This window comes from Vipera ursinii (genome assembly GCF_947247035.1).
Source record: "Vipera ursinii genome assembly, chromosome: 1".
Lineage (NCBI taxonomy): Eukaryota > Metazoa > Chordata > Lepidosauria > Squamata > Viperidae > Vipera > Vipera ursinii.
This window is the reverse complement of record NC_139512.1, coordinates 330,605,930-330,621,400: the sequence shown is the minus strand read 5'-3', so window position 1 is coordinate 330,621,400 and position 15,471 is coordinate 330,605,930. Positions and strand designations below refer to the sequence as shown.

Sequence of the window (15,471 nt, the reverse complement as noted above, 5' to 3'; positions counted from 1 at the left end):
TTTAAGCCATTTGGTCAAATTTCCCATTTGATCCCAAGATTAAAATTATCACCAGCAGAAAACCAGAGTGGTATTGTTGTTAAGAACTGGTTAAGTGCTCCATTTTTTTTGAACCTGTTGCTCAGAGCATCAAGGAGTTGAATCTCTTGAAACTCAATGCAGCTACTTTGCTGTGGCAACCGTCCCAGTGGAAAGGCCTCCTATGTACACACCTGCAGAGTCAAAAGTTCAGAAAAGGCTTCAAACAGCCACACAGAGACTTTAAAAGACAATGTTCTCTGCACATAAACAGTATTCAAGTAGGTTCTGTGATTGCTTCTCCAAATTCTACTTCTGAAAAAGACTTCTCCGTGCAAAATTAGTTGTCCACTCAACTCAGAATTTTGTCTGCAAGAAGGGAAGGCAAAACTCAGGTGAAAGTTCATAGGAAGTGCAGGTAGTGACAACTGTCCCATTAATCAATAACATCTGGCAGTAAGAGTGCCAAAACCTCTCAATATGAAGGTTGCATTTTTGCCAACGATGGCTAGTAACCATCCATGTATAACTAGCTGGCCAAGAAATCTAATTATTTTCCAAAGCAATTCATACTGTTGGCGGTTCTACAATTTAATTATGCATCTTACTTGGTCCATTGATACACTATTAAAATTTACATAAGAATGAATAAAAATGCTAAATACTACATAGGAAAATTTCATACTTCTGTCGTAATTTTTAGTTATGAAAATATTTGTTAATGATTTGAAGTGGGAACAAATATTTATTTGGTTCAGCCATAGCAGCATTTTAAGAATATGCTGTTGCATTTTAAGAAGGAATCACTTTTCCTTATTCACCCTCTTCAAATCTATTTCAAAAACTTTTTTATAATGCTTCATTCACCTTCCCCCCAATCTCATTATAGCCATCAAACATCATCTTGATTTAGCCATATAGGACAACATATAACCTTCACCTGCCAGAAATGGACAAACGGACATTCCCCAATTGAATTTATATCAACTGGATTACAGCAACATATCCTTTGCCATGTTCTTCTTGAAGCACCAATTGTTACAAGTCATCAATTGACAAGGACTACTAAGAGAAAGCACATTGTACTACTGTGTTTTCCAGAAAATGAGACCTAACCGGAAAATAAACCCTAGCATGATTTTTCAGAATGCTTGTAATATAAGCCCCATCCCCAAAATAAGCCCCATCCCAAAAATAAGATTGTCATCCAGACAGACACATTTATCACCGAATTTCCCCGAAAATAAGACCTAACCAGAAAATAAGCTCTAATGTGTCTTTTAGAGCAAAAATTAATATAAGACCCAGTCTTATTTTCGGATTCATCTACCCTGGATTCTAATTGCACCTGGGACCAGTTGAAAGGCCTGAATTATTACAGTATCTCTAAAGTCATAGAGAGGTTGGGCTCAGCTTTGTCCCAAAGGTACTTTTTCAAAAGGCAAATAGACTTCTTTTTTTTCCCCTGAGGATGTTTCGCTTCTCATCCAAGAAGCATCTTCATTTCTGACTGAATGGGGGGGAATGGAAGGATTTATATTCCTTGTAGTCATCTGGTGGTGGGCATTCTCCCTGAGAGTTGTTGAGGCCACTTGGAGGTTATCGGTGCCCTCACGGTCACCTGAATACTACAAATGGGTGTGGAACCTTATTGGAACTGCTGAAAGGACTGCGTTGCAAACAGGAGATAGGTAGTGTCGTATCCTACCCCCTCTGTCTTCAAGGAAAAGCAAAGTAAGTCCAGTTGCCTGTTGAAAAAGCACCTTTGGAACAACCATGACTTGGATGACTAAGAATCTCCATAGACATTGGGCTCAGCTTTGTTTCTTAGAAAATATTTTCTCTCCCCCCCCTCCATTGCTTAGTTCAGGTCTTCAAACTTGGCCCTTTATGACTTGTGGACTTCAACTCCCAGAATTCCTCAGCCAGCATGTCTTCATCTGTAGGCAGATCATGCTGAATATGAATCTCCATAATACATTTTTTGTATTTACATGTGTACATTTCCATATACAATGAACATTATTGGATCAGAAAGCAAACTTGCAAAGACAGAGGTGCAGAAAAGTCTGGAATACTGCATAATGTACAGATACATTTTAATCTCATCTGCCTAAATAAACCTGTTAATTATTTGCAAACCAATCCTATATTAGAAAACTTCTGCTGAATCAGAGTGAACGTGCAGAATCTCATCATCACTGAGAGGCACAAAAATTGGTTTGGAAGCCAAAGCAACAGCTTCTGTTCAGAGGTAAACTGCATCAGAACATGAAGATTCATTTAATCTCCATAAATGCTCTAGTTTAAGCTCATATTTGTGGCCATAAACATCTTGCAATGGAGAGTTCCACAAGTTAATATTGCACTGCATGAAAAGGTACCACTAGACTTTATAAATCTTTCTGAACATCTGTCAACAAGGAAGAAACAATTTATGGGAAAAGGCAACTGAAAAACTGTACAAGTTTCTGCTTGCCCACATTTAAAGTATAGATGAATTATTTACTCCTGCATGTAAATAACTGGTAAGAGACAATAAAACAGAACCGACACATGAACCTGATTTCGATTTGAAGCTGGATTTGAGCACATAAAATGTGTGTGTATAAGAACTTTACAGTTTTTGAAAATGAACTTGCACAATTGTTTCCAGTGTTTTGCACCAGAATAATAACTACTGTAGGAATCTATCTGCAGATATCTCACAATGCAATCACTTTCCAACAAGGATTACATTATATAATCTTGGTTCCTAGCGAAACTTCTTACATTTTTCCAGAAGCAAATTATGACCCACTAGCCTACTTGTGGATACAACTTAAGCAAAATTATACTCAACAAAGAAGGGGGGTTTTTTTTGTCTTATCCTTAACTGTACAATATGTGACGTTCACTTTTGAACAAATAAATGGAGGATGGCAACTAAAAGCCCAAACACATTAAAGCTAGTCCTCGACTTATCACCCCAATTTCTGTTGCTAAATGAGACAGTTGTTAAATGAGTTTTGCCCCATTTTATGACCTTTCTTGCCACAGTTGTTAAGTGAATCATTGCAGTTGTTAAGTTAGTAACGTGGTTGCTAAGTAAACCTGGGTTTTCCATTGTAAGAAGGTTGCAAAAGGTGATCATGTGACTCTGGGAGACTGCAACTGTCATAAATACGAGTCAGTTGCCAAGCATCTGAATTCTGATCACGTGACCCTGGGGATGCTGCAATGGTTGTAAGCACGAAAAATGGTCATAAGCCTTTTTATTTCGGTGCCACTGTGACTTTGGATGGTCACTAAACAAACCATTGTAAGTCGAGGACTACCTGTACTGCTTATTGCTTATAAGAAAATGTTATGCTCATCTTTCATTTCAAAAGTGAGCAATCCAATTTCCTAAAGTTGTACATGGCCACAAATCCCTTTGCTGAAGTCCCAAGATAACCATGCATAACCATGCAGCTGAATTTCAATGCCCGACTGCCAGCAATTGAGTATACAGTTTCTTAGCGGGCTGATACTGAAGCACCTAAAATGTTACTATGAATCCTTGAGTAGGCCAAATATTAGTATCAATCAAAACTCTTAAACTCCCAAGCATACAGAAAAGAGGAAGATTTCTTTTATTTATATTTCTGGCACGTCCCTACCTTGCCCGCCCACTATATCTCTTGATGCTCCCCTTCTCTATAAAGAGGGAGGTTGGGCCACTCATATAGCTCTGGCCATCCTTTACCTTAGTAGACTTCTCTAAACGCAGAACTCAGACCTACATTTTCTTGATCATTTGTGATATCTAACTTCCCAGCAGCTTCCTAAAAAGAAAGTAGAGAAAAGCTGCTGACAGGCCAGTCCTATTGCCTGTTAGAAGACCTTTGCTGGAAGAACTTATTCACGCTTATTTTTTGTTTTCCTAATTTAATGCCATTCAAAGTGATTCTGGGCTGAGTCCTTTGCCTTCTGCTCTAATGACTGATCCTTATAAGGGACCTTTTTTTTTTCATCCTCCTATGCTTTCTGTTAGTTTGCCTTAACTTTTCTAGTTCTGGCTCAGCATATCTAATGCAAGTAGAAAAATAGAGACCACCATGGTGGGAAGGTAACAGCGCTCCGTGCGCCTTTGGCGTCTAGTTATTTATTTATTTATTTATTTATTTATTGATGGGATTTATATCCCGCCCTATCTCCCGAAGGACTCAGGGCGGCTAACAGCAAAACATATAATAAGTACAGAGATCAAGATAGAAATAAAATTGAGAACATCTGTGCAATAAATTAAATTAGAGAATTTAAAAATAAATTAAAAATACTAAATATAAATTAATTAAAATGCCTGTCAGTCTAGGTCGGCCTGGTGTAACAGGAGTGTTTTGAGGCCGCGGCGAAAGGATTGGAGGTTTTGGGCCATCCGAAGCTCAGGGGGGAGCTGATTCCATAGGGCTGGCGCTCCCACAGAGAAGGCCCTCCCCCTGGGGGGTCGCCAGTCGACATTGCCTAGCTGACGGTACCCTGAGGAGGCCTTCTCTGTGCGAGCGAACTGGACGATGGGGATTTGTACCCGGCAGCAGATGGTCCTGCAAGTATCCCAGACCTAAGCCATGTAGGGCTTTAAAGGTAAGTACCAGCACCTTAAATCTCACCCGGAGGGCAACTGGTAGCCAATGCAGCTCACGCAGGAGGGGTGTAATATGGGAGTATCGGGGAGCTCCCATCACAACCCGTGCAGCCGCATTCTGCACCAGCTGAAGCCTCCGGGTGGTCTTCAAGGACAGCCCCATGTAGAGAGCATTACAGTAATCAATACGGGAGGTAACGAGTGCGTGGGTGACTGTACGTAGGGCATCTCGGTCCAAAAAGGGGCGCAATTGGTATATAAGACGAATCTGTGCAAATGCCCCCCTAGCCACGGCTCCAATATGATCTTCAAAACTGAGTCGCGAATCTAGGAGGACGCCCAGATTGCGTGCTCTATCAATGGGAGGTAACATCTCTCCTCCAATAGTCAGAGATGGAACCTTTTGGACTAAACGAGATGACGGTATGTACAGCCACTCAGTCTTGGCCGGGTTAAGTCGAAGCCTGTTTTCTCCCATCCAAATCTGTACCGCTTCCAGGCAACGGGACATCACATCGAGGGCATCACTGGGTTGGTTCGGGGTGGAGATGAATAGCTGGGTATCATCAGCATATTGATGATATTTCACCCCGAAGCTACGGATGATCTCTCCCAGCGGCTTCATATAGATGTTGAACAGGAGGGGCGAGAGCACCGAACCCTGAGGCACTCCACACTTAAGAGGCCTAGGGCTTGACCTCTGCCCTCCTGCCAACACCGTCTGCGAACGGTCCGAGAGGTAGGAGGAGAACCACCGCAAAACGGTGCCTCCCACTCCCAGCCCCTCAAGACGACGCAGTAAGATACCATGGTCGATGGTATCAAAAGCTGCTGATAGATCTAATAGGACCAGGACAGAGGAATAACCTCTATCTCGGGCCCGCCAGAGATCATTCACCAGCGCAACCAATGCCGTCTCCGTGCTGTGCCCGGGTCTGAAACCTGATTGGTACGGATCCAGATATTCAGTTATGCCAGCCACATGACCATGGAGACGTCCTCGGACAAGCGCTGGATCTTCGGCTTTGAAACGGAGATGAGCACCGGCCCCTAGAGTTGGAAACGACTAGCACGCATGTGCAGGGGAACTTTTACCTTTATTAGCTTGCCGTGATTTACTGCTGAACAAGGTTGGCCCTAAATAAAGGGGTCTAGGACAACTCAACACGGAACAACTCACCGTGGCCAACTTACCGCGGGACAACGCACCGCAGGACAACAATGCTGTATTGTTTCATTCAGTTACCTTTATTATTGGTGACCACGTTTTTGTCAAAATTATTCTAACACTTGTATTCTGGATTGACTTTCTTTATTTTATTATCATTGTCCACAGTTTTGTCAAAATTAATTTAACTTTTGTATTTGCTGAACTGTCCTGCAGTAAGTTGTCCCACGGCAAGTTGGCTGTGGTGAGTTGTCCCATTCCAAAAGCTAAGACAGAATGCAGCCCTGCAACTAGGGGCAAACACTGGGGAGAGTGCCATGGTGGGGATGCACTGCAGAACTGAGTAGTCTTGTCATATCACCAGTCTTGGGTACTCCAAACCAACCTTCTTTTTCTAAAGATTGAATGGAGATTGTTTTCCCACGTTGAAGTAAAAGCAATGTTGGTTTGATCACTTTTTGTACATAGAATTTATCCAAGCAGAAGGGGAAGAAATATTTTCTTTATATCAGAAAGGAAAATGACTCATCCAGCAGTCAGTGGGCCTGCTCCTTTGGAAAGTATGCTGACAAAATTGCTCCCCAAGTTACTATATGTGTATCAACAAGACCCAAAGCAGCACATGTACATTCATTCATGCATACAGTCTCTTGCTTTATTTCACTGCATGTAATTGGCCATGGTGCTCTCTTAACTCTGCAATAACTTCCTCCTACTACTTCTATCTCAAACTGGGGAACCTTCACACAGGTACTGAAAATCAAGTTTTTTTTGTCTCAACAAGTTAAGTGTCAATAAGCAAGAAGCAGATGTTCCAATTATCTCATAATCGAGAAAAAATAAGTAGAATTTCCCTTGTGATCCCTTATAATTCCATCTTTGTCTAAACTTTGGAGCACTCATTTACAAAATGCCTGAAGTATTTGGATGGGTTTCTTCTATCCATTTTTAAACATACTTGAATCAGGTACACAAGTAAGATAGGAAACACATCTTCAGAGTACTCCACTATAGGATTTTTTTTAAAAAAAAAGCCTTCCAGCATTCCAAAAAAACAGAAAGCTTCTTTTCAAAAGTAAAAGCAAGTTGAATCAAGAATTGTAGTCATAGTTCTGTGTTCTGTAGCTGAACTTGTGTCTGTAAGCAAAATATCTCAGATTTAAGTAGTAGCGTTCCATCTCAGGGTGGGAAAGACTTCTATTTCAACTGTATTTTATCTTCATTCATATGTTATCTTGCGAATTTTGGAGCCACATCTATACGTTCATGTTCCCTGGAAATGATGAAAGTTATAGCCCAATGTATTTGGAGATTATCAACCTAGGAAAGCACTACATTTTTTATACAACACTGAGATGATTCAATTCAATATATCCTTCTTATATTTGAAATTGGCTGCAACTCACAGATAAAGAAGCGGAAATTTATGCAATAATAAGAATAAGAAGAAGAAGAAGAAGAAGAAGAAGAAGAAGAAGAAGAAGAAGAAGAAGAAGAAGAAGAAGAAGAAGAAGAAGAAGAAGAAGAAGTAGTAGTTGGAAGGGACCTTGGAGGTCATCTAGTCCAACCCCCTGCTCAGGCAGGAAACCCTATACCATTTCAGACAAATGGCTGTCCAGTCTCTTTTTAAAAACTTCCAGTGTTGGAGCATTCACCAATTCTGGAGGCAGGTTGTTCCACTGGTTAATTGTTCTGTCAGGAAATTTCTCCTTAGTTCTAGGTTGCTTCTCTCCTTGACTAGTTTCCATCCATTGCTTCTTGTCCTGCCTTTGGGCGCTTTGGAGAATAGCTTGACTCCCTCTTCTTTGTGGCAGCCCCTGAGATATTGGAACACTGCTATCATGTCACCCCTCACCCTTCTCTTCGTTAAACTACACATACCCAATTCCAGCAACTGTTCCCTATATGTTTTAGCCTCCAGTCCCCTAATCATCTTTGTTGCTCTTCTCTGTACTCTTTCTAGAGTCTCAACATCTTTTTTACATCATGGTGACCAAAACTGGATGCAGTATTCCAGGTGTGGCCTTACCAAGGCATTGTAAAGTGGTATTAGTACTTCACGTGATCTTGATTCTATTCCTCTGTTAATGCAGCCTAGCACTGTGTTGGCTTTTTTGGCAGCTGCAGCACACTGCTGGCTCATATTGAACTGATTGTCTACTAGGACTCTGAGATCCCTCTCACAGTTACTACTATTGAGCAAGGTACCCCCTATACTATACCTGTGCATTTGATTTTTCCTGCCTAAATGTAGAACCTTACTTTTTTCACCATTGAATTTCATTTTGTTGGATAGCACCCAGTGTTCGAGTCTGTCCAGATCCTCCTGTATTTTAAGCCTATCTTCTGGAGTATTGGCTATTCCTGCCAGCTTGGTGTCGTCTGCAAATTTGATGAGTTCCCCATCTATCCCCTCATCCAAATCGTTGATGAAGATGTTGAAGAGCACTGGGCCCAGAACAGAGCCCTGGGGCACCCCACTACACACTTCCTTCCATGTAGATGCAGTTCCATTGAGGACCACACACTGAGTACGGCCTGTCAGCCAGCTACGAATCCATCTGGTGTTGATGCTATCTAACCCACATTTTTCTATCTTATCAAGTAGTAGGTTGTGATCTACTTTATCAAATGCCTTACTGAAGTCCAAGTAAATTATATCTACAGCATTCCTCTGGTCCACTAATTTTGTCACTTGGTCAAAGAATGCAATAAGATTTGTATGGCATTTATTAAGGGAAAGTTGCCTTAGAGAAACAGGACACAAAACTGCAAAAACTTGCATATGGTTATTTGAAAGTTGCTGATGACCAAAACATGTCCTTGGAATTGAAGCAAAATGATAACATCATAGGGATAGAGGGGAAACTACAGCCCATCAAATTCAACAGGATCATCATGGGCCAGGGTTGACATCCTGTCTCTTTCCATTACTTCATCCAAAGTCAGCTAAACTCTTCCAGTAGGTAGACTGCTAGATGTAGTGTCAAGTTGTTGCATGTCTCAGACACACCTGAATTACAGCATCATTCAGATCTCATTTCTGAATCTTATTCACTAGAATGATCTGAGATGCACAATGCCCCAATCTTTGCTGCCATCTAGTAGTTGCCCAAGAACCTTAAAAAAAAGTTTAACTAAATCAAGTAGTTGACAAAATTATGAAAAATCAATCAAGGTTAGCTTCACAAAATAAAATGTAATTCTCAAATTTCTCCAGACACTGTCTTGACCCAAAGCCAAGATCTTTTATTTGCGTAAACTTTTCCACTCCACTCCAAATGAAATTACTTGCCCAAAGTAAGAATTCACAATGCTTCAAAATGTGTATGCATTTTGTACCTAAATAAACTTTATTATGACTTTACATGATGGTTTAGTTCACATAACATTATAAAAAAATAGCTGAATTTCCCATAATATGTTGAAATACAAATTATCCAACCTAATTTTAGCCTTGTATGACATGTTGTGCAAAACCCATCTTTTTTTACCCAGGCCTCATGCAATTAACTTATCAGTGTCAGTTAATGGGAAAAATTTCCAGTACTATTCTGCTATATTTTTTTGCATTTGCTGAAACAGTAAATAAACCAAGGTCAAATTGGAAGGTTCCATTAGTTTTTCTCTAGCATCATTTAGGTAAGGACACCTTTGAGCAAACTTGACCCTGGGAACTAAATAGATGTGTCCAATTAATTTTTCGTGGCAACAGTATATGGTTTGCCACTGTTTTTTCCCAAGACATTTTTCAGCTTCTCCATCTAGCCTAGAAGCCTGGTATTATTTGGTGGTTTTCCATCCAAGGATTAATAAGGTCTTACTCTGTTTAGCTTTTGAGATCAGTCAAGGTCAGCTAAATATTGCCACCTGGTAGGACCACTATTACAGACTTCATTTTTTTAAAAAATTCTTTCTTCTAAATCAGGGGTGTCAAACTGCCAGCCTGTGGGCTGGATGCATCATAGCGAAACCGCGCCCATCCCATTGCTGGCAGTGGCAATAAAGTCACGATATGGTCAACACGTCACGTGACATTGTGAGTTTGACACCCCTGTTCTAAATGATTCCTTTTTAAAAAAGCAACAACTTCCAAACGTAAACATTTCACTAGTCCAACAAGCAATAATTCAGCTTCTGGCATGCTGTCTTGCTGGATTAGTCCCACCACAGCATTCAGGAGTAATTCAAATGACGGCCATAGCAGCAAGAAGAACAGCGACATTTATTTATTTATTTATTTATTTATTTATTTATTTATTTATTTATTTATTTATTAGATATTAAACGACTCTCACAAAAGGTTGTTGGTAATTAAGTATTTGTTCAGTAGACTTTTGACAGCTGTGTGAGGCCCCCAAACAGATGTTTCTGCCCTAATCCTTAAGGAAGTGTTTGAAATATTCCAGTTTTAAATACAAAGCCTCATTACAGAGAGCAAGACTTGGCAAAGCTCTTTTTTTTTTGGCTCCAAAGAACATTTACAGCTTCAAAAATGGCCAAGGGTTAAGTGAGACCCTACCTTTCTTCTGTTTTGGCAGAATAAGATTTGTGCAGTTTTATTTCTCAAATACAATCAGTTGCTTCTTTGCATTCCAAGACCACTTTTCCCAATGATTCGGCATCTTCCAGTATGTCGGAGATGTTTATTTAGTGATAGAGCGAGTATAAGAACTCCCCCACTACCCCTAGAAAATACACTCTAATTCCCATCTCAATACACAGCTGCCAAAAGAAGATGGGTAAATTGCCAGGCACACATGCATTTTCCTCTAACAGCTGCCTCAGCTTATATGGCTGATAACTTGGATGTATATGGAAAGGAGGGAGAGAAATGATTTGGGCACAAATCCATCTCTCGTGGCACAGGCGAAACTGAAATCTCTTGTTACAACCTTGCCCTGCTTGCATACATCCTGTTCTGTGCTAGAACATGCAAGAGGGAGAGGGGGGGGAGAGAGAGGGGGGGAAGAGGAGACCGCAAGCCATAAAGCAGTGCAAATGACATTTTGAAAAAGCAAGAAATTTATTCTGTTGCAGTGTATGACTTCACCGGTGTATTTCCCAGGTTGCAGTTTCATACAAGCTGCCCACACATGCTTAGGCGGGTGTTTTCCTCCCCTTATTCCCCCCTCTCTGATCTTTCCTGTGTATCTCAATTTTTTCCTTGAATATTTTTCCCTACCAGCATCAAGCTGATTTTACCACCACCACCCCCAGCTACTCACATTGGCTGCCTCCATTTTAAGTTGGTTCAAAGCAAATTCCTTAGGAACTGCTTTAACCCTTCCAACTCATTTGAACATCATCTTTCATCAAAGCAATTCCTTTCCTCCCTCCCCGACTTCAGAGGAAGGAAACTGGTCCAACCCGTGTGCAGTTTAACCCCACCTGGCCTGTTTTACCCTCATGATTTCACTGAAAAGGGTCATCATTAACTGAATATATCTCTTCACACTCCATTTAATTTCTTTCCCCCCCCCCCACAACCACCAATCCCATCATATTGCCAAGGTCCAGTTTATTCCAGTTGCTAGTTTCACATAAGCATATTCATACATGTACAAAGGTACATGCACACTGCATAAACACACACACACACACATTTCTATCTTCAAAAGGAGATTTTAAATCCTTTCCTTTCTCAAACTTTATTTTATCCTGTTTGATTAGCTTATATAAGCCAATCCACTCTTTGGATTGATGCCATCCCCAAGGCATCTTATGCACTTCGATGGCTTCACATCAGCTTAAGTAAAATACTCGTTCATTTTCCTATCCTGCTGTGAACCCTTTTTGGAAAACGCTTTGGATCGGTCTATGCACATGTGTGCACGCTTAGAGGTGCACATACATGCAGATCAAGCAGATTCAGAGGCAGCTAAAGGCTCTCCCAGCTGCCTTTTTTCTGCAAAGGTTTCCTCTCTTAGCAAAGGTCTCTCCAGGACACCTTCTGCATCTTTTCCCATAGTTCCTCTCTTGAAAAAGAAACCAGTTATTCTAGAGCTCCCCCTCTGCCAGGCATGGGCATTGACCTTCTTTTCAATATTCTACCTTCAGGAAGCCTGGGTGGAAGAGAAGGGAGTCTAATGTCATCTTCGCAATATATCTAACCAATTTATACAGGACAGTTGTCTCATAGGTACAACCCGACCATCACCTGATATATTTGGGGAAATGATGCATAAATCCTGTGCATTTGACCCAACCCTAAGCCATTATTTTTGCCAGTCCTATACGTATAAGCAGATGAAAAGACATTCTGTCAATAAACAAAGCTACTTTGAGGAAACAAGTTAATCAATGGCTCTGCTTTGTTATCCATGTGCTGTGGAAGTCATTGCTTTTCACTTTCACTTGGTCCTATATTAGGTTGGAAAATTAATCTAGCCACCTCAGGTTTTACGGATCCTTTTGAGGAAGACTGCCCCTACCACCACTCCACTTATTGCTCTTTATTTTTATTTTTAGAAGTGCAAATAGATGTCTACATCCTCTCTTTCTATCCCTGCCTTTCAGTATCGAGGTCTAGAATTGTCTTCTACAATGAAAAATCCTGTGCATCCTTATCTACTGTGCTCATTTATTCAGTGACTACAAATAAGATTGTGTTCAATGGGACTGCTTCTCAAGGAAGGAAGTTTGCATTCTCACCTCTATAGTGCCTTCTTGGTAGAGCAAGAAAAAGAGAACTTGCTTTTCTCCAAGATACTCCAAGATGATTGTCAACAGTTCAATCTAATGTGGTAACTTCTCCTATATAATACCTTCCATGCATGTTGGGATTGCAACTCCTGGGCATCTCGGCAGTTCCACTCCTAACATGTCTGAAGGACACCAATCTGGAGAACATCACTAGGTCTTGGTCTTACCTCAGTTTACATCAGCATTTGGGACATGCATGCCTACAATTTAAAAAGGTAAGATCTGGTCCCAAATGCACATTTCTGTTAAAGGTGATCCAGAATTAAAAATTATTGTCCTAGGAGATATAGTCCTAGAACTCCCTTGATCATATAAGTAAAAAAAATGTAGGATGTTCTTCTTATTTTTCTATTATAAAGGATTTAAGATTATATTCTCCTAATGCATTTTATTCTATGTTGTCTTGTCATCCCAGAGTCTGGAGAACATTCAGATTTTCTACCTCATATTCATTTTTAGCAGAACGATTTTAGAATGTAGTAGGGAGTAACCAAAATATCTGGAGATACCAGGCTGGAGAAAGCTAATTAGAAGAGGAGTCCAGGACATCTGGAAGGTACAAGATGAACCAAATCTATTTTAGAGGATAACCAGAGCATCTTTTCTGATTAAAATGTAAGTCTCCGCCAATATCTCAGTGTTGTGATTTCTTTTTGACTATGCTTTGAGCATCTCAATTATTCCAGATTGAAATATCTTTTCTCCATAATAATTTAAGGGCATTGTGACCACAGGATTTCTTTGAGGGGGTGACTTCAGGTTTTCCACAGGGATGAAAAATATTTTAGGACCTAAAAATACTGTACAAGGGCATAATACTGTTTCCTCGTGAAATGTCTCAACTGCAGCAGTTCATTCTGAGAGATGATCTTATTAGTTTCCTAGGAGGGTAGACAAGATCAGGATAGGCAAACTTCTCCAAGAAAGCTCCTTTTTTTCTGCAGCATCCTGTTGGCTGGTTTGTGCATATGTATGTATTTATGTTTCCTTTACCAAAACAGGGATAATACAACTGCATTCTTGGAAGTGACTACAAGTTGTTCCTCTCTATTTGAGACTTCCCTAACCCAGACTATTGGATTACATCTCCACCCCCACTCTCTTTCAGAGAGACACGCGCCTGTGCCCACACACACACACACACACACACACACACACACACACACACAGAGAGAGAGAGAGAGAGAGAGAGAGAGAGAGAGAGGGAGAGAGAGAGAGAGAATGAGGCACACACAGAGATATCATCCAGTAACTCCACGTTATCTGGGATTATGAGGATGAAGTCCTATAAATCCAAAGAGCTCCAGATTGCACTAAACTTTCTATTTCTTCGGTGTGTGAACAGACAGCATACACATGTAATGCTGCTTCCCCAACATACCAGATTTTAAGAGCAATCCTGTCTTGGCCTCACTGGCGGGCTCTCTGCTTCACGCAACTGAGCATTCCCTTACGTCACTTGGCATAAGCTTTTGAATAAGAATACGAGATTGCCTAGCTCTGCCTGAGATTTGGGAGACTGGAAGCCTTCTTCTCCCCCTCCCTGGCTATTCCTGAATATGCATTTAGTCTTTCTGGAGAGAGTACCATGCTCCTAGGAATCCTCCTCCCTCACAGGACATCTGGAACGATTTGCCTGCCTCCTATCTCCCCCTCCCTCCGCAAAGTCTCTGTAGGGGAAATGAACGCAGACTCCCCCCCCCACTTGCAATCTAGAAAAAGGGGGCATCTCCCCACCCGGTAGCTACACTTACAATTCGTCATTGCAAATTGGGGACGGGGCCTTGCACCTTTTTAGCAGCCATGCATTTCCTGAGTGTACTCAGCCAGCCTTGGAGGTCACCCTTCTGCCGCCTGGGGTGCGACAGGGCCGTAGACCTCCGTACCCCTTCCATCGCTTGCAGGCAGACCCCCCCCCGCCGCCTCATTTCTCCCTCTCGCTGCCTTTCTGCCCCTCCCGCCTTACCTCCAGACCTGTCCCATCTGCAGCAGGTGGATAACAGTCTGCCAGATCCAGACGGAAAGCCTGCAGAGGCGCTGTGCGCCGGGAGGGGCGGCGTGATGTCCCGGGCCAGCCCGACGGCCCCCTCCGACCGAGCCCATCATGGGAGGGCCGCGGCTGGTGAGGCCCTGCACGGCCCCCAGGCCTCCGCCGGTGTAGTCTTGCACGAACCATCGGAAGCTGAGGATCTGCACCAAGACCGAAGGCAGGAGGACGAAGGCCAGCGTCAGGCCACACCACAGGTAGTCCCGCCGGCCGTAGTGGTCCAGGGCCAGCCAGAGGTCGGTGCCCACATCGCCCAAAAGCACCAGCAGCGCCAGCACGATCCACAGACAGTCCAGCCACGGCCGCTCCACCGCCAGCGCCACCACCGCCGCCGAGGGCGAGGGCGGCTGCCCGTCGGTCGGCTCCAGCGGGTCGGTGCCGCCTCCCGGGCCCCCCGAGGCCGACCCCCCGGCCCGGCCCAGCAGGCTCCGTAGGCAGGCGCTCCGGCAGCCCCAATAGCACGATGACGTGTTGCAGCAATGGCAGATGTGCATGGAGCTGCTGCCCCCGGCCTCGTCCCCCGCGCCGCCGCAGCCGCCCGGGCCGGCCGCGGCTGCGGCGGCGTGGTGCGGATGATGGTGCGGGAGGTCGTCCAGGTTGTGCAGCTGCGAGAAGCCGCTGCCGTCCGACTTGGCCGCCATCGCCGCCGCCGCCGCCTGCCGCCGCCACCGCCACCACCAGGCTCCCCCCTTGCTGCCCGGCCCGGCAGCCCGCTTCCCGCCCGCCCGCTTCCCGCCGCCCTCCCGTCCGTCCTCCCTTCCTTCTTGCCTGCCCTCCTCCCGCCCGCCCTCCTCCCGCCCTCCTCCCGGGCCCCTCCGGCCGCAGGGCTCGGGATGCCCTCCCCACCGCCTCCTCCTCCTCCTCCTCCTCCTTTCCCCTCCGCTTCCGGGAGAGGAGGGAGGCGCTAAAGACCAACCGGGGCCCCCA

At 43.3% G+C, this 15,471-nt stretch overlaps 1 protein-coding gene across 1 annotated transcript in view; it reads right to left on the bottom strand.

Moving 5' to 3' along the window:
• Positions 1-15,185, bottom strand: part of XKR6 (XK related 6) — a gene marked incomplete at both ends in the record, with an annotated part of 199,453 nt that extends 184,268 nt beyond the window's left edge. Inside the window, one exon of the mRNA XM_083348435.1 lies at positions 14,464-15,185. Within this exon, the coding sequence (XP_083204561.1) occupies positions 14,464-15,185 (722 nt within the window). The remainder of the gene's footprint in view (positions 1-14,463) is intronic.
• Positions 15,186-15,471: the final 286 nt, after the last annotated feature.